A 20,384-nucleotide genomic window follows, 5' to 3' on the forward strand; every position below is an offset into this window, starting at 1 on the left:
GGATTGAACCCGAGACCTCGACGCCGTGAGACTGCAAAGCTAACCACTAGGCCACCGTGCTGCCCTCATGGAAGTTATTTTTAACCGGATCTATAAACTTGCATGAATGGAATTTTTTTTTTAACTGGATCTATAAAATTGAAGGATGTTAAGTGACAACTTCAGGGGCAGCTCGGAGCGCAGTGGGTTAGCACTGCTGCCTCACGGCGCCGAGGTCCCAGTATTTATCCCAGCCCTGGGTCACTGTCCGTGTGGAGTTTGCACATTCTTCCCGTGTCAGCGTGGGTTTCACCCCCACAACCCAAAGATGTGCAAGCTAGGGCCTCGCTAAATTGCCCCTTAATTGGAAAAAATGAATTGGGTACTCTAAAAAATGAATTGGGTACTCTATAAAATTAATTGGGTACTCTTAAATTTATTTTAAAAAAGTAACAACTTCAAAGAGAAAGTGGGTGAATTAAAAAATGTAGAAAGCAAGGTGCAGCAATCTTTGTTCTGAACCTCACCCTGTGCTGCTATGGGCTTAGTAACATTGATGGGGTGGAGACTTTTTCATTGGCAGGTTTAATAACCTGGTAATTATGGTTGTGGGTCGAGAAGTTGAGTTCCAAGTCTTACAACAGCAAACTGTGAAATAGAATTCCGTAAACGTGGCCATTATAGACAATGGGCACGAAGGCTCCAGACATCCTTTCAAGCTCAAGGGACGGGAGCTTGCTCTCCTTACCCAGCCTGGACCTGTGGGGGTTGTCAAGCTCTCTAGGGTTGGCCTGGAGTCTCCAGGAATTAAGAATTAATCCCTTGGATACTGCCACTAGCAACTAGGTAGAAATATCCTGGGGGAAATAGAACATAGAACATGCAGAGCAGAAGGAGGCCATTCGGCCCATCGAGTCTGCACCAAGCCACTTAAGCCCTCACTTCCACCCTATCCCCCGAACCCAATAACCCCTCCTAACTTTTTTTTGGACACTAAGTGTAATTTATCAAGGGGCAGCACGGTGGCACAGTGGTTAGCATTGCTGCCTACGGCGCTGAGGACCCGGGTTCGCATCCCGGCCCTGGATCACTGTCCGTGTGGAGTTTGCACATTCTCCCCGTGTCTGCGTGGGTTTCGCCCCCACAGCCCAAAGATGTGCAGGGTAGGTGAATTGGCCATGCTAAATTGCCCCTTAATTGGAAAAAATTATTGGGTACTCTAAATTTATAAAAAAAAAAAAAAAAAGTGTAATTTATCATGGCCAATCCACCTAACCTGCACATCTTTGGACCGTGGGAGGAAACCGGAGCACCCGGAGGAAGTAGTTTGAAAATAGTTTGCCCCTTTTTCGAACATTTGCGTTTATTAGTTATTTTTAAAAATTGGAAATGAGAATACATTCAACTATTGGCAAACTATCGTCCCACACAACGTTGGCTGACATGACATCCTTTGGGCAATGATGACTCATAATCCCACATGCAAAACAAACGGTGCTGTCAGCTATCAAGGGGGATTTAAACTTCCATTAAACAGGTTGAGATTTGGCAATAAACTCCACAACATACAAATTAATTATTACAAATTTGTAGCTTAGCTATGGGGGTCACGGGCAGCGCAGTGGCACAGTGGTTAGCATTGCTGCCTACGGCGCTGAAGACCTGGGTTCGAATCCCGGCCCTGGGTCACTGTCCGTTTGGAGTTTGCACATTCTCCCCGTGTCTGCGTGGGTTTCGCCCCCACAACCCAAAAAAAAAGATGTGCAGGGTAGGTGAATTGGCCATGCTAAATTGCCCCTTAATTGGAAAAAATAATTGGGTACTCTAAATTTATTTTAAAAACATTTTTTTTTAACTATGGGGGTCACGGTAGCACAGTGGTTAGCACTATCGCTTCACAGCTCCAGGGTCCAGGTTCGATTCCCCGCTTGGGTGACTGTCTGCATGGAATCTGCACGTTCTCCCCATGTCTGCGTGGGTTTCCTCCGGGCGCTCCGGTTTCCTCCCACAGTCCAAAGATGTGCGGGTTAGGTGGATTGGCCATGCTCAATTGCCCCTTAGTGTCCAAAAAAAGGTTAGGTGGGGTTACTGGGATAGGGTGGAGCTGTCGGCTTAAGTAGGGTGCTCTTTCCAAGGGCTGGTACAGACTCGATGGGCGGAATGGCTTCCTACTGCACTGTAAATTCTATGATTCTGTGAAACAGAACTTTGCCTCTGAAGTTGCAATTGGTGTAATTGAACCTGTTGTAGGTCAGCATGTGCAGGAACTTTTTAAAAATAAATTTAGAGTACCCAATTCATTTTTTCCAATTAAGGGGCAATTTAGCGTGGCCAATCCACCTAACCTGCACATCTTTGGGTTGTAGGGGCGAAACCCACCCAAACACGGGGAGAATGTACAAACTCCACACGGACAGTGACCCAGAGCCGGAATTGAACCTGGGACCTCGGCGCCGTGAGGCAGCAGGGCTAACCCACTGCGCCACCGTGCTGCCGTGTGCGGGAACTTGATGGCCAACTGTCCTTTTCAGGTTCCATACTTTTCTCTTGCACTGAGATTTTTAATTCCTTTATTGGTGAACACACCGGCTCCAGCTTGTGACAGCGGAGTCAAGTGATTTCAAAACGTGAGATCGGTCGGTGTTTGTTGTGAAAGAATATCCAGGGATATAGAACAAAGGCAAATAGTTGGAATTGAGGTATGGTTCAGCCATCTCCTCATTGACTGGTGGAACATTCTTGTGGGGCCGAATGGCCTTCTCCTGTTGCCGTGTTCCTGACACAGACTGAAACAACCAAAATGCATCCTTTTCAAGTGTAAAAGTTTCAAGATCTTCTTTCTTACTTGGCCCAGGTGGCATTTTGGTTTAATTGATATCGTCTGGCTTTTAACGATGGGTTTAGCACCTATCGGAGATTAGATGAGTTATGTAGGACCAGACTAAGGGGGCCGACCGCCTTGCGTTTCACACACGCCACGTCAGCTGCTGCTTCTTGAATAGCAGGGTATCTAATTGGTCAGTTACTGTTCTTATACTCCAAGGTGGCACTTTTACTTGCCACCAAAATTAACAAAACCTTACTTATGGTTGAGGAAGGGCTCTCCTGGACAAAGATGTTCGACTCAAGTTTAAATTTTAGAGAAAGAGAAAGACTTGCATTGATATATTTCTATGACCTCCCCAAAGTGCATTACAGCACTTTCACTGTAGTTACCGTTATCATGTAGGAAATATGACACTCAGTCTAAACACTGCAAGATCCCATAAACAGCAATGAGATGGCCAGTTAATGGGGGCGATTCTCTAATATGGAGCCCAAGTGTTCGCGCCGTCGTGAACGCCGTCGCATTTCACGATGGTGCGAACCGGGCCCTGGTACGACCGATTCTGGCCCACACAGGGGGCCAGCACGGCGCTGGAGCGGTTCACGCCGCTCCAGCCTCCTTTCGCGGCGCCAAATGGGCACCGCGCCAACCTGCGCATGTGCGGGGGACTTCTTTAGCGCGCCGGCCCCGGGAAGTAGGCCCGGGGGGAGAGGCTGGCCCACCGATCGTGGCCAGACCCCATCGGAAGCCCCTTCCCGGTGAAGGAGCCCCCCCCCCCCCGCCCCACAGACTGCCCCCTGACCGTTCTCGCAGAGTTCCCGCCGGCAGTGACCAGGGGTGAACGGCGCCGGCGGGACTCTGTTGTATTGATGCGGCCGCTCGGCCCGTCCGGGCCGGAGAATCGGCGGCCCCGCCGACTCCAGCGGCCCGCGCCGCGCTAAACGCGCAGGCGCAAATGGTGCCGATTCTCCGCACCCCGGAGAATCGCGCGCCGGCGTCGTGGCGCGGTTGCAGCGATTCTCCAGCCTGGCACGGGGCTCGGAGAATCGCCCTTAATGTTTTTAGTCATGTTGGTTGAGTGATAATTGGCCAGGGCACCAGAGAGAGTTCTCCTGCTCTTTAATTTAATTCCATAGAATCTTTTACATCCACATGAGAGGGCAGCTTGTTTAACATCTCATCAGAAAGGCAGCACCTCCAACAGCGCAGCCCTCCCTCAGTACTGTACCAGCGCTTCAGCCTGAATTATATGCTCTATTCTCTGGAATGGTTCTTGAACCCATGGCTCTGTGTAAAAGAGGCAGGTTTACTACCCACTGAGCCACTTCTAATTCAAAGCTGTGCCCTTTATGAGTGTCAGGCAGCAATACTGGTGAGTACAGTGAGATTAGCTTCCTGACATCATTTTCCATATCGTGAGGAGTGAGAGGAAATATTTTGAGTTTCACAGAAACGTTATTGTGTAGTCATGGATATAACTTTTTTAAATTAATTTACGGGATGTAGGTGTCGCTGGCCAGGCCAGCATTTATTGCCCATCCCTAATTGCCCTTCAGAAGGCGGTGATGAGTTGCCTTTGTGAGCCGCTGCAGTCCTTGAGGTGTAGGTACACCCACTATGCTGTTAGGGAGGGAGTTCCAGGGTTTTGCCCCAGTGACAGTGAAGGAACGGCCGATATATTTCCCAGTCGGAGTGTTGAGTGACTTGGAGGGGAACCTCCAGGTGGTGATGTTCCCAGGTATCTGCTGCTGTTGTCCTTCTGGATGGTAGTGGTTGTGGGTTTGGAAGGTGCTGCCTGAGGAACCTTGGGGAGTTACCGCAGGGCATCTTGTAGATGGTACACACGGCTGCCACTGTGCGTTGGTGGTGGAGGATTTGAATGTTTATGGAAGGGGGAACAATCAAGCGGGGCTGCTTTGTCCTGGATGGTGTTGAGCTTCTTAAGCGTTGTTGGAGCTGCGCTCATCCAGGCAAGAGGAGAGTATTCCATCACACTCCTGACATGTGCCTTGTAGATGGTGGACAGGCTTTGGTGGGTCAGGAGGTGAGTTACTAGCTGTAGGATTCCTAGCCTTTGACCTGCTCTGGTAGCCACAGTATTAATGTGGCTGGGTCCAGTTCAGTTTCTGATCAATGGTAACCCCCCAGGATGTTGATAGTGGTGGATTCCGCGATGGTAATGCCATCGAATGTCAAGGGGCGATGGTTAGACCCTCTCTTGCAGGAGATGGTCAATGCCTGGCAATTGTGTGGCGCAAATGTAACTTGCCACTTGTCAGCCCAAACCTGGATATTGTCCAGGTCTTGCTGCATTGGTTTAGTGTTAAATAAACCAATATTTGTTTACATTTAACTCCATCTCACTCACAGGAGACATTCCAGAAGATTTTTTAAAAACAACAGGCGGTATAAGCAACGTCACGGTGCTCAGTACATACATAGAACATAGAACAGTACAGCACAGAACAGGCCCTTCGGCCCTCAATGGTGTGCCGAGCCATGATCACCCTACTCAAACCCACGTATCCACCCTATACCTGTAACCCAACACCCCCCCCCCCCCTTAACCTTACTTTTATTAGGACACTACGGGCAATTTAGCATGGCCAATCCACCTAACCCGCACATCTTTGGACTGTGGGAGGAAACCGGAGCACCCGGAGGAAACCCACGCACACAGGGGGAGGACGTGCAGACTCCACACAGACAGTGACCCAGCCGGGAATCGAACCTGGGACCCTGGAGCTGTGAAGCATTTATGCTAACCACCATGCTACCCTGCTGCCCCATACAATGAGGGGTTTTATTGTTGCAGCCCCCGGGTCACACAATGGTTTACTAGAGAATGGGCAATAAATGTAAACTCCTGACTTTAAAGAATGCGGGGTCTGCTTAGAGGAAAGACCAATGATACAGAACATCCAGTGTGTATTACCATTCCCTGAGGATTTGTGGCTTACTTTGACAGATATTTTTTGCAGCAGGGTTTTCACAATCATGGAAGATTTGGCAAAAGCCAAGTTGCAATGTGGCCAAAATACATAATGTTCCTTTTCTCTGGGAAGCTTTCTCAGGACAAAGCACGGTAGCATAGTGGTCAGCACAGTTGCTTAACAGCACCAGGGTCCCAGATCCGATTCCCGGCTGGGTCACTGTCTGTGCGGAGTCTGCACGCTCTCCCCGTGTCTGCGTGGGTTTCCTCCGGGTGCTCCGGTTTCCTCCCACAGTCCAAAGATGTACAGGTTAGGTGTATTGGCCATGCTAAATTGCCCTTAGTGTCCAAAAAAGTGGGGGTTACGGGGATAGGGTAGATATGTGGGCTGCAGTCAGGTGCTCTTTATAAGGGCCGGTGCAGACTCGATGGGATGAATGGCCTTCTTCTGCACTGTAAATTCTATGATTCTATGAATTCTATAAGTCAATCTGTTCCACCTTCATTAAAACCTCTGAACACTCTCTTAACACAGCCCATCCTGTAGAGCTCCCTAATATACATCTCAACTGTTGGAGGAAATGGTTACAATTAGATGTGCTATCTATTCTTCATCTTCCATAAAGTTCTTAGTTCGTTATCGTTAAACAGTCAGAGATTTATTTTAGTCAAACTGTTACAGAATTGTTCAGCATAAGCATAAAGATAATCATGCAATTTATAATTACTTCTGATGATTGAAGATTAAAGGTGTTCCATTTTTGAGTCCAAAATTAAGATTAAACAAGCCCTTCAAATCCAAATTCTTTTTAAAAAATATAAATTTAGAGTACCCAATTCATTTTTCCAATTAAGGGGCAATTTAGCGTGTTCAATCCACCTACCCTGCACATCTTTGGGTTGTGGGGGCGAAACCCACGCAAACACGGGGAGAATTTCACACGGACAGTGACGCAGAGCCTGGATCGAACCCGGGCACTCGGCACCGTGAGACTGCAGTGCTAGCCACTCTGCCACCGTGCTGCCCTTTCAAATCCAAATTCTTGACACAGTTTGCAACTCTTTGTAGTTTTCTCTGTTGCGTAGCAGGGATAAATCAGGCTGTCTCCACATGGCTGCGGCAAAAGTTTAAGAACAACTCCTACTAGGAAAATCTAACAAGGAACGTAGACCTTATTAAAAGCTCCGTCAACAAGCTGAAATCCTCCCCACTAACATTTTTCGCTGAGCTAGTGAAATCAGTGCAAAACATATTTCTGTCCAGTTGTGTTCAATTGCTGTTCAAACATGTTCTGCATCCCTTAGCACTACCTCACTATCTGGTCCTCCCATTCTACATAAAGTTTAATTAAAAAGATTAGATTCTCCGGCTGCAGGAATAGCCAATGTCCGTGAAACCATATCAGTGGTTACAGTTCCCTCAAGCATGTGAATCAGTTCCCACTGGCATGTCTTGCATTAAGTCACATTCCCTATCGGGTAACTGCTCTATTCAAGCATTAAGAAGACTGCATGTGCTGCGTGAATCAGTAATCACTTCGAAAGTGCAGTGATCACCAACTTAGAATTGCTGTGCAACTTCATGTCGCCACTAAAGAAGGAGCTTGCATTTTTAGACTCGATGGGCTGAATGGCCTCCTCCTGCACTGTAAATTCTGTGAATTTGGGACCTGCGGACATCCCAAAGTGCTTTCCAGCCAATTAAGTACTTTCCAAGTGTGGTCGATGTAGGAAGCGTGAGGGTGGCATGTGGCTCAGTGGTTAGCACTGGGATTGCCGCGCTGCAGACCCGGCTTCAAATCCCGGCCCTGGGTCACTGTCCGTGTGGAGTTTGCACGTTCTCCCTATGCCTGCATAGGTCCCACCCCCACAGCCCAACCATCTGCGGGTTAGGTGAATTGGCCGTGCTAAATTGCCCCTTAATTGGAAAATAAAATAATTGGAATGCGTGTCAAATTGGCAAGGCAGTCCTTAACTGAGTGTTTTCAGTTACCCAAGAGCATTGCAATTCAACCATAGTCTAGGAGTATAGTCATATGCAGATCATATTAAAGAGCAGTGGTACTTTCCCTGGATTTCTGTGGTGTGATTTGAATGTGTAACCTATAGACTTACTAGTCTACCTTTTCCAATCCTCATTGTGGAGCTAGTGAGCCCTGACTAAACTTGGAGGTGCTAAGATGCTGAATGATGCGATACGCAGTGCGGTTCCTCTGAAGCACACAGCCTAAGATACGGTCTCTAGTGGAGTTGCGGACGTTTAGACAGTGAGGCCTCCATTGACAGTAGCTGCCTATTCAATCCGAAAGGTGACGAGGTGTTCGTTATGAGACAGATGGATCTTTTGCAGTTTCATCTGTCTCATTTTGTGAAGCTTGGTTTAGAGATTCTGGTGTTTGGTGACCTTGTTGCTAAGTTACAAGATGGGGAAGATATCCAATACTCATTGTCTGGTAATACCTTGAGTTTTCTGGGGCTTGAGATCAGTTGAAATGAGCACTGACCTGTTGACTTTTACTGTAACTCGCACACAAAGGAGCCCTTTATTACCACTTAGAGGTCTCCCATAAAGATTACAATTTAGTCTCTCTGTGGGCTTTTTGTCTCCATTTTCACTTGACCCCCATTCAAAAATGTTAAATTAGTTGGACACTATCTGCCGTAATTTTTTAAATTTTAAGCTTGAAATTCCAGTATGGCAACCAAGGCCAATTCTGGGCATGTTGATGATTTGACAGCCAAGGTGGGCTAGAATCTCAAAAGGATGGCACACTTTTGCTTTTCTTCATTCTTGGGATGTAAACATTGTTGCCGGCATTTATTGCCCGTCCGTGATTTCCCTTGAACTGAATGGCTTGCTGGATAGTTTCAGAAGGCAGCTAAGAATCAACCACATTGTGTGGGTCTGTAGTCACATGTAGGCCAGACCACACATCGACAGAAGATTTCCTGCCGGAAGGATAATCCGTGAACCAGGATTATCAATGAGATGAGGGTCAGCACGGTGGCGCAGTGGTTAGCACTGCTGCCTCACGGAGTCGAGGTTCCAGGTTCGATCCCGGCTCTGAGTCACTGTCCGTGTGGAGTTTGCACATTCTCCCCGTGTTTGCGTGGGTTTCGCCCCCACGACCCAAAGATGTGCATGGTAGGTGGATTGGCCACGCTAAATTGCCCCTTGGAAAAAATGAATTGGGTACTCTAAATTGTTTTTTAAATCAATGAGATGAGTATTTTATTCTAAATGTATTCCCCTCGCCACCAGCTAATATGGTGCAAGGTTTCCAGACCATCAGTCCCGGCCTCTGGATTATGACTGTCATGGGAGCGTCCCTTTAAGAAATGTTTGTACGGTGACCTACAAATCCAAACACTTTTATTTTGAGACGGTGGAAGTGGCGGAGGTGTTTGCGAAGGCTGTGGCAGAATTGAGAAATGGGACTGAGGACTGGTCTTGTACTGAGGGTAGGGGGTTGGTAGGAGAGTATGTAGCTTTATCTATTCACTGTATGTTGTTGTATGTACTAAAATGAGTTGACGCTGTCTATTTGGACAAGGTAAGAGGTGGGACTTTCCTTTGCAATGATGGTTCTTTGGGGCTTGTGTGTTTATGCTGGGGTTGTGTGTTAAAGGGGATTGATTTGTTTCCCTGGGACTGGGCAAGGGGGAAGGAGACCTGGGCAGGTGCCTCCACACTGGCTGGTTTAAGCCGGCCAGTGAACGGGAATGAGGTGGGGGGAGGGGCTGCGGCCATCAGAGCCTGGTAGAACAGGTTTCGATGAGCCTAGCCGGAGTTGGGGGAAGGGCCCGATACTGGGTGAGGTGTTTTCGAGAGGAAGTGGAGGGAAGGAGTCTGGGAGAGGGGTTTACAATTCATGGGTGTCATTCATTGTACACTTTCGGGGATGGCCTTGAATATTAGCGTGGGGTGGGGGTTGGGGAGGTGGACTATATTTGTTAATGGTGACCATGGGCGACTCTTGATTCTTTTTTTAAAATTTGATGCTTGTATTGTCATGTGGGCTGTTGTGTGGGGGTTGGTGGGAGGATAGGATCGTTGTTGTTAATGAGGGGATTGGCATTGTATCCATTACTGTCTACTGTTTATTGGTGGGGGTAAATTTTGAAGAAAATGTGAAAAAGGAGAATAAAAACATTTTAAAAAAGAAATGTTTGTATTGTCACATGGCTTCAGTGATGTCATTGTGTGGGTGGAGCTGGGCAGTGGCCTGGGTTTTACTTTTGTTTTGAGCTTGGAGTTGGCTGTGGCTCTGAGTTTTACTTTCAGTTTACACAGTTGGAAGCTGGATTCACACAAAGAAGGTTTCTCCTCTCTCTCTGTCTCTCTCTCTATGTCAGAAGGTGTCCAGATCACTTGATAACTTAAAAGTGATAACTGTTTTCTGGAAATAATTCAAACCTACCGTTTTGTGAAAAAGGGTTTGTCTGGTATTGGATATTGTTTTTTTAAAATTTAGAGTACCCAATTATTTTTTTTCAATTAAGGGGCAATTTAGTGTGGCCAATCCATCTACCCTGCACATCTTTGGGTTGTGGGGGCGAAACCCACGCAAACATGGGGAGAATGTGCAAAGTCCACACGGACAGTGACCCAGGGCTGGGATTCGAACCCGGGTCCTCAGCGCCGTAGACAGCAATGCTAACCAGTATTGGATATTGTTATCAAATTGAAACGGTTGAAAGGGAAGTTATTAAGGGTTATATATATATATATATACTGTAGCTGAGTTTATGTCTGTAGTTGATAAAACTGTGTGTTTATAGAAATGCTAACTGAATTCATAGAATATACTTTGGTTTTGATTAAAAATGCTTTAAGGCCTCTGTTGAATAACACCTGAAAGGTTGGCCCTTACGCTCCTCATAACCAAAATCTATAAACAATTGTAGGTCTGGTGAACCCCATGATATACTTTGGTGTTCTCTAAACCCTGGCCCATAACACTAGGCTACATTACCCCAGGCTACACTATTGTCTTTTCCCACACGCCACCCTCTGATGAATGTGATTGTCTGAAATGCCTCTTTCTCCTGCTGTACCAAAATCGTTCAACTTAATTTAACTGGTCTAATATCACGATCACGATGGCACAGAGGGGAGCAAACATGGTTACTATGATCTTGCCCAGTGTCATTTCGAACGCCATGTTTTAAGACACGGGAGTGTGTTTTAGTTCTAATGTGCTGAACATTACCCCGAGGCGGCTCCCTTTCACATGCTCCAGGATGTACCACAATACGTTGCAGGTGAGATGTTTCTTTTGAAATGTAGTCGTTGTGTCTGTAGGCAAGTTTAGTGGTAGTCATTTTCTGCATTCACTGACAGCAAATGAGGAAAATGATCACCTCATCATATAGGTGGTGATTGAGGGATGAATGTTGGACAGGTGGACACCGGGGAGGGGGGGGGGGGGGGGGGGGGGGGGGGAATTCCCCATCTCCTCTTCAAATAGTGCCAGGGATAATTTTTTAAAATAAATTTAGAGTACCCAATTAATTTTTTTTCCAATTAAGGGGTAATTTAGCATGCACTGTTGGAGGTTCAGTCTTGGAGACAAGGTATTAAACAAAACTACATCTGCTGGCTTAGCTGGGTGGAAAAGATTCCTGACAAGGGCGGCATGTGGCACAGTGGTTAGCACTGGGACCGCAGCGGGTTCAGATCCCAGCCCACCTAACCAGCACATCTTTGGGCTGTGGGGGCGAAACCCACACAGACACGGGGGGAATGTGCAAACTCCACACGGACAGTGACCCGGGCATGAGATCCGAACCCAGTTCCTCAGTGCTGCAGTGCTAACCACTGCGCCACATGCCGCCCTTGCCAGGGATCTTTTACGCCCAGCAAAGCCAGTGGGTTTTGTTTAATATCTTCTCTCAAAGGCTGAACCTCCAACTATGCAGCGTCTCCTTCAGATCCAGGGTGAGGGTGCTACCACTGAGCCCAGCATACTGGGTATAGTGATCAGGGAAAACTAAAAGACAAAGCAGGACACCAGCATCAATACAGAAGAAAGATCAGACCAAGTATCTGATCGGGGATCCCGTTGCAGGGTGAATTTCTGTTTTTATTTCAATTGTGAAGTTAACACGTCTGATTTAAGATGCAACTTAGCTTGGAGCTCTTCTGCGACTGCCTCTTTCTTTTAACAGCAACTCAAGCATGTGAACCTGGTTAACCTGTTGGAAGTATTCAGACGGAAGCGCAAACTACACCTGGTCTTTGAGTATTGTGACCACACGGTGCTGAATGAGCTGGACAAATACCCCAGGGGGTGAGTGAGCGACGACCCTCCTCTTTCTCTGCACCTTTTAAAATGCGGCATCAATTTTGCATCTCTTCCCTTGAACTCTGAATTTCTGAAAGATTCTGGTTTTCCTTCCGAAGATTAATTGAAACGGTTTCGTTCCCCGCCTCTGATCATGTTCTTGGCGGTGTGATTGACGTACACTCTGGCTCGCTTGCCACCTGCACCAAACTACTTGCTGACTGTGAATCCTGGTGCTGTGCCAGAAAAGAACCATCACACATGAAACAAGAGCACAGCGAGTCCAGGGACAGAGCATCAATCCTTAATCATGTGCAGGACAAGCCATGAGTCCCGACCATGATCGTAAATATTTCTTTTTTTTTTTTTTTATAAATTTAGATTACCCAATTATTTTTTCCAATTAAGGGGCAATTTAGTGTGACCAATCCACCTACTCTGCACATTTTTGGGTTGTGGGGGCAAAACCCACGCAGACACGGGGAGAATGTACAAACTCCACACGGACAGTGAACCAGAGCCGGGATCGAACCTGGGACCTCAGCGGCGTGAGGCAGCTGTGCTAACCACTAGGCCACCGTGCTGCCCCGATCGTAAATATTTCTGACTCCTATACTTGAACATATAAGGCAGGTGACAATCCACCCTCTCTACTCTAATATATTTTAGGATTAAGCAGCAGGGAAGAAGGCCCACTTGTGCAAGTGCCAACAGTTTTGAAAAAGCTATCCAATTAGTCCCACTCGCTTGCTCTTCCCCTGTAATTTTCATCCTCTAAGTACTTATCCGATTCTCGTTTGAAAGTCATTATCAAATCTGCGTCCATTACCCTTTTAGGCAGTGCTGCCCAGATCATCGCTGAAACTAAAAACAAATCCTTATTTTGCCTCTGGTACTTCTGCCAATTATCTTAAATTTGAGTTCTTGATTACTGTCCTTTCTGCCACTTGCAAACAATCCTATTTACTCTTCACAAAACCCTCCATGGGGTTGCAGACTTGATGCAGACTTGTTGCAGACCCTCCTAAGCACCTATGTCAAATCTCCACTAACCTTCTCTATTCTAATGAGATTAACCACAATTTATCTAGTCTCTGCACATAACTGAAGTCTTAGATCCATTCTGATAAATCTCCTCTACACCCTGTGATAGGTTCAGCCTTTCCTACACGGATGATGACAGTTGATTCCGTTCTCCCTATGCTGGTAGTTACAGTAGATTCCACCTCCCCCCCCCCCCCCCCCCCCCCCCCCACTGCTATTTACAATAGAAGTTCAATGCACCCTCTGTGCTTGCAATGGACTTCTACACCCATCTGTGCTCAACTTGCTTGAGTCTCGTTTCAGACTGTTAAACAGTCTGACTTTGTCACTGTCTCTTGCTTAACCATATTAATGTCAAGAAACCCAAGAGCTTGTTTCAGGTGGGATCGTGGGCCGTTTGGGGCTGGGCGGAGGTGCTGTCGTCGGTAGCCCATTAGCTAGCTCAATTCCTTAATGGGGAATGGGGTTCCTTGTTCTTCACCAATGAGCCACCCTGAACAATATCTTCTACCTGGGATGAAAAGGTCCTTTTCGACGAAAGCCATTTGTAAAGATATCTGCAGCCCTGTTCTGTAGATGAAAGGTCCTTTTCGACTGCAGAATCCAGTTATTATCAATGTTTTAAAAAAAATTCATGCATCACTTCGTACTAATGGTATCGCTGTGTTTTGGCACCAGAGGCTGGCTAGGGGCCCGTGTCGTTGCACGTTATCTGGGAGTCACTAGCTGGTTGCCTGGCGACACATTGTGCCTGGAACTTCAAACCTAGGCCTAAAGGGGAAAGAATTTTGAGTGTTCAGCTGTGTGCAGTTAAGCAACTAAACGAAACCATTTCAAAAGGCCTGCGAGCAACAATAGAATACAAAGAGTACGAGGAAAAGGTTAATCCATGCACAGATTGAGATATATGATCTTATTTTTGGCTATTTACTCTGGCAGAGAAGACTGGGGGGAGGGGGGGGGGGGACGGGGTAGGGGGGCTGAGCTAGGGTGGAGTTTTGCTGTCTAACTTGCCTGACTGCATTTAGTTGATTGCTGATCACCCATCAACCCTTACCGTGGAATACCGAACGCATCCTGGCCTCAAGAATGATGGGCACTAGTTCACGATTGGAGATTAGACAAGCAACAATGCCATGTAGGCTCAGATAGGAAGGCTACAAAGGAGAGGCGCAAAAGACCTGGCTGCACTCTCAACAGCCAACAAGACTGCGGTCACTCTAGATTTGGTTTGATCCCTCATCCTCGCAAACTGAACAACTACTCTCTCTTCTCTCTGCCGCTGGCCCAGTGGACGACTGTTAACTTATTTAATTTGCTAGAGCGGCACGGTGGCGCAGTGGGTAGCACTGCTGTCTCATGGTGCCGAGGTCCCAGGTTCGATCCCGGCTCTGGGTCACTGCCCGTGTGGAGTTTGTACGTTCTCCCACAACCCAAAGATGTGCCGGGTAGTTGGATTGGCCACGCTAAATTGCCCCTTAATTGGAAAAAATGAATTGAGTACTCTAAATTTCTTTTTTTTAAACTTATTTAAAGTGCTGAACAGACTAAATGGCCAAGGGTGGACCTGTGTGTTCTGTGGTCTCCAGGGTAACGAGAGCCACCCTCCCCAACCATGATCCTTCAGTCAACGCTGGAGGAGACAGCTAGAGAAGGGGGTCCGGGATAGGGGAGTGACAGAATCATAGAATTTACAGTCCAGAAGGAGGCCATTCGGCCCATCAAGTCTGCACCGGCCCTTGGAAAGAGCACCCTGTGTTGTTCCTCGTATCTTAATAAAGCTCGCAGTCTCAAGTGTGGAGAAGATGCTTTATTGTGAGTTCGTTCAGTTTCCAGAGCTCGACCTAGAACTACCTTCCAGTGCTAACTACCAGCTTTGCTTGCTGTGTGTCCTGCTTACCAGCCCCCCTGCTGTGAAGAGTGTCCTCACTTCCTGTCTTGATCTATTTATATGGCTCTCCCGTGCTCCCTCTAGTGGTCGCTCAGTTGTGTTGCATCTGGTTAACTTGTGATCACCACATCCCCCTTTTTCTCTTAACATATTTTCTGAACATCGTTAAAGAAAATTGTACATCCTGTCCCAGTGTATTTATAGCTCTCCCGCTCGTGTTTGCTCTGTTGTTTTTTTTATCTGGTCAATCTACGATCACCACATCCCCCTTTTTCTCATTACATAGTTTCTGTACATCATTAAAGAAATTTTATACAAAACAGTAACTTATGATATGCGTATCTATACAAGTGATGATGCTATTGCCTTAGTTAACAAAGCCAATGTATTTATATGTCCAATCTTAATAAAAACATTTATGAGTCCAAACTTGATGAATTTGTTCAGAGCTTTTTTTTTTCTTTTTGTTGTTGATGACGTGGTGATATTGATATTGCAAGTCCGCTGTGAATGTTGTTGGTGTTCCTTGTTATCTTAAGTACCCAATGCGTCATCCCGAGGTGTCTGCATGGTCACATCACTGATGTTGACTGGCATGGACTTTTTTCTGTGCTTGTGGTGTTGATTTATTGTCTCATCCGCCTTGGATGCTGGTGTGCTTTGCCATTGTGTACAAGTCGTTGTTTCATTGCTGTTGTTTCTGTCGTTCCTGTTTTTGTTGTTTCCGTTGCCGTACTTGTCGCTGTTTTTGTCGTTTCCGTCTTTGTTGTTGTCGCTATCTTTGCTCCTGACTTTGTTGTGTTTGTTGCCATTCTTGTTGTTTCTGTCTCTGTCGTTGTCGCTATCTTTGTTCCTGACTTTGTTGTGTTTGTTGCCATTCTTGTTGTTTTTATTCTTGCTGTTGTCGTTCTCGTTTCTGCTGTGCTTCTTGCTATTGTTGTTTGTCTTGTCGCGCTTCATGTTGCTTTTCTTCTTGCTGTTGTCGTTCTCGTTTCTGCTGTGCTTCTTGCTATTGTTGTTGGTCTTGTCGCGCTTCATGTTGTTTTTGTTCTTGCTGTGTTTCTTTTGACTTTTGTTTTTCTTGTTATACTCTATGAGTGTCCCGAGTGGATAATTTGAGTCATTGAGCATTCCGTCTCGCGAGTGGTGCGAATGATCTGATGTTGCATCGGTGCAGGTGACATCAATCAGTTGTGGAGAATTGGATTCCGCATCTTTGCTTTCTTGGTGCTCGTCTTCTCGCGAGTGGTGCGAATGATCTGATGTTGCATCGGTGCAGGTGACATCAATCAGTTGTGGAGAATTGGATTCCGCATCTTTGCTTTCTTGGTGCTCGTCTTCCGGAGTCAAAGTCTTCTCGATTACATTTGACGCGGTGTCTGTGGACTCTCGGCGCTCCTCTTCTGGAGTCCAAATCTGCATGATTTCAGTTGACGTGGTTTCTCTAGACTCTTGGTGCTCCGCTTCTGGAGTTAAAATCTTCATGATTTCTGTTGATGTTATCTCACTGGACTCCAGGTGCTCCTCTTCTGGAGTCAAAATCTGCATGGTTTCTTTTTGTTTGATGTCTCTGGACTCCAGGTGCTCCTCTTCTGGAGTCAGAATCTGCATGTTTTCTTTCGGCATCGTCTCTCTGGACTGTTGGGTGGCCCGACTCTGTGCTTCTGTACAGACAAGCTGAGAACTGTCAGTCTCACTGTGATCCTGTACGTCGAGTGCGAGCACCTTGTCACTGTTTTCGCTCTGTGCTTCGGTACAGACAAGCTGAGAACTGTCAGTCTCACTGTGATCCTGTACGTCGAGTGCGAGCACCTTGTCACTGTTTTCGCTCTGTGCTTCGGTACAGACAAGCTGAGAACTGTCAGTCTCACTGTGATCCTGTACGTTGAGTGTGATCACCTTGTCACTGTCTTCGCATGCAGTGGGCAGAGGTGCATTGTCTTCTTCTTGTTCCTGTGAGCGTGTTGGACTTTCATAGTCCGCTCTTTCTTCTTGTTCCTGTGAGCGTGTTGGTAGACTTTCATAGTCTGCTTGCGGTTGCTCAGGTACAGCGGGTTTACCTTCATGGTCTTGTTCATGCTTGGTGTCCGCCCGGGAGTGTTTGCTTGCATCCCTGTTGGCATCTTTCATCACTCGCACTGTGGAGCCTGTCATCGCTCGCTCCGTGGAGTCTTCCTGTGCTCTATGTGTGGCGTCGTCTTCGTCTTGGGTATTGCTGTCATCTAATGTATCGACGAGCTGCCATGGCACCATGGTGTTGGATTCATCCACCATGAGTAGATTCGTGTTGAGCTTTGCAACGGTGTCGCTGATGCTGTGATCAGCATGTCCAAATAACTCCTCCATGTCTGAGTAGTATTCTTTGAAAGCCATTTCATCTTGGTTGGCTTCTTCTACCACGAGTTGATTCGTGTTGAACTTTGCGACCGTGTCGCTGATGCTGTGATAAACATATCCGACTGACTCAGCTGTGTCTGAGTAGTATTCTCCGAAAACCAAATCATCCTGGTTGGATTCTTCTACCACGAGTTGATTCGTGTTGAACTTTGCGACCGTGTCGCTGATGCTGTGATAAGCATATCCGACTGACTCAGCCATGTCTGAGTAGTATTCTTCGAAAACCAAAGCATTTTGGTTGGATTCATCTACCACGAGTTGGTTCGTGTTGTACTTTGCGACCGTGTCGCTGATGCTGTGATAAGCATATCCGACTGACCCAGTCAGGTCTGAGAGGTAATCGTCGAAAAACAAATCATCTTTTGTTGTTTCGGAATTCTTTTTGTTCGCTTCACTGTGTGTGGTGAAGGCAGCTTTTTCCAAGGTTTTGTGCAAGTTGTTTTTCACTGTTGGTTTAAGTTCAGGCGTGTTTCTGTGTTCTGAGGCAAGAAAATTTGGTTTTACCACTTTAAGTGTCTTGGTTTCAATTTTCGGGCATTTCCCTTTTAAGTGGGCGTGGTCAGGATTCTCAGACGTCATGACGTCACGCGTAGGAACGACTTGCACATGCGCAAATCGGCTTTCTTTCCTTGTGCGGTTCGGTGTCCATTGCGCATGCGCGGCTTGCGCATGCGCATGACGGTCCGCGACGAAGACTTTTTTTGACTGCGCATGCGCGGCTTGCGCATGCGCATAACGATCGGCGCTGCGATCTTTTGTAAACTGCGCATGCGCGACTTCCGGTTCCGGCGCATGCGCGACTTCCGGTTCCGGGGCATGCGCGACTTCCGGTTCCGGCGCATGCGCGGACGCGATTTGTAGTTCTTTGCTTACCAGAGACTGCAAAATGTGCTCCGACGCCATTTTATCGCGGATTTCAGCGTTTTTTCTTTCTAAAAGTTGTAAGTTACCTTTTCTTTCCGATCTGGACTGGATTTCAGCGTTTTGGCTTTGTGAAAAATTCATGTTATTTCTTCTTTTTGATCTGTACTGTGCATTCGCGATTTCCTGATCTTTTTGTGATTTTTTAAGTCTTGCATCACTCAGTCTCTGTGCAGTTTGGACTGTGAGCATGCCTTGCTGTTCAAATTTCTCACAGTACTCTTCAAATTTGTTTAGTAACGTTTGTAAGCTGTTCCTGTCTTCACCTTTTGAGTGTTTAAATCCATTATACACTTTCCTATTGACGGGCCCTTCGATGAGAATTGCTATTTTAATTTTGTCTGAGGCCTCTGCTACATCATTAGCTATGAGATAAAAATCGAACATTTGTTTAAACCTTTTCCAGACATTTCTTACATTACCAGTCGTGTCCAGCTGAGGTGGGTATCCATGCCACATCCTCGAATTAGCGATGTCTTCCCCAGTCAAATGTCCAGTATGAGATTTCCATGCCATTTTGTGCTTTCTGTATCTGCAGCTGAGTTGTCCTGTCATAAGCGTCTGAAATCACTCCTGGGTACCATGTGTTGTTCCTCGTATCTTAATAAAGCTCGCAGTCTCAAGTGTGGAGAAGATGCTTTATTGTGAGTTCGTTCAGTTTCCAGAGCTCGACCTAGAACTACCTTCCAGTGCTAACTACCAGCTTTGCTTGCTGTGTGTCCTGCTTACCAGCCCCCCTGCTGTGAAGAGTGTCCTCACTTCCTGTCCTGATCTATTTATATGGCTCTCCCGTGCTCCCTCTAGTGGTCGCTCAGTTGTGTTGCATCTGGTTAACTTGTGATCACCACACACCCCACTTAAGCCCACGCCTACACCCTATCCCTACAACCCAGTAACCCCACCTACCCTTTTTGGACACTGAGGGCAATTTATCACGGCCAATCCACCTAACCTGCACATCTTTGGACTGTGGGAGGAAACCCACGCACACACGGGGGAGAACGTGGAGACTCCGCACAGACAGTGACCCATGCCGGGAATCGAACCTGGCACCCTGGAGCTGTGAAGCTACTGTGCTAACCACTGTGCTGCCCGTGACAGAACGGGAGGAAGAGCCAGAGGATGATTGAGAGAGCAGGAAGCACCCGTGAGCAGAAGGAAAAGACAAGTGCAGCAGGCTGTTTCGTGGTTGCCCCGCCAACAAGACACTGTTTGGTTTTGCACCGAGCATATTGACAGTCAGAGCTAGCTTCTGCACAGCATACTAACCAGTCAGCTGCAGGCAAAACAGTGCAGACTTATTCAGCTGCATGGCAACAATTAAACAGCAGCTCGCAGATTCTTATAGGACCTGTCCTTTCAAAAAACGAACAGCCATTTGCAATTTTATTTCCCGGGGGATGCCTGCTTGCTGAGATGATAGGCTATAAACTGGCTGAAGTTTAATTAAAACTGGGCAGCTGAGAACAAAAATTGGATACGGTTGATTAATGAACAGGCCCGTGAAAGTTAAACTCTTTATCTACAAAAGGTTATAAAAAGGTAATAAAAAGCCCCATGTAGGACGTAATGAAGAGCTGCTCAGAAACGTTGGTACAGACGAGGCCCACTCAGCATCACTGAACAGTGGGGCTGCACTGGGCTTTGGGTGAACTGGGTTGTAAACTCCAGTACAACCCAGGGAGCCTTTATTTTCCCTCTTATCCAGCAAGGGGCCAAAAACTTGGAGAAGTGATACTGCTTTTGTGCCTTTGGGGCAGCACGGTAGCACAAGTGGATAGCACTGTGGCTTCACAGCGCCAGGGTCCCAGGTTCGATTCCCCCGCTGGGTCACTGTCTGTGCGGAGTCTGCACGTTCTCCCCGTGTGTGCGTGGGTTTCCTCCGGGTGCTCCGGTTTCCTCCCACAGTCCAAAGACGTGCAGGTTAGGTGGATTGGCCGTGATCAATTGCCCTTAGTGTCCAAACCGGTTAGGAGGGGTTACGGGGGTAGGGTGGAAGTGAGGGCTTAAGTGTGTCGGTGCAGACTCGATGGGCTTAATGGCCTCCTTCTGCACTGTATGTTCTATGTCCATAGACTTTCATTTTCCCTTTGGGGAATGGTGGGA

General features: G+C 47.0%; 1 protein-coding gene across 1 annotated transcript in view; it reads left to right on the top strand.

Annotated features, from left to right (window-relative positions):
• The window catches only part of LOC119957993 (cyclin-dependent kinase-like 1), a 74,082-nt gene that overhangs the window by 32,879 nt on the left and 20,819 nt on the right, over positions 1-20,384 (top strand). Inside the window, exon 2 of the mRNA XM_038786244.1 lies at positions 11,910-12,031. Within this exon, the coding sequence (XP_038642172.1) occupies positions 11,910-12,031 (122 nt within the window). The remainder of the gene's footprint in view (positions 1-11,909; positions 12,032-20,384) is intronic.

This window comes from Scyliorhinus canicula, chromosome 27 (assembly GCF_902713615.1).
Source record: "Scyliorhinus canicula chromosome 27, sScyCan1.1, whole genome shotgun sequence".
NCBI classification, from domain to species: domain Eukaryota; kingdom Metazoa; phylum Chordata; class Chondrichthyes; order Carcharhiniformes; family Scyliorhinidae; genus Scyliorhinus; species Scyliorhinus canicula.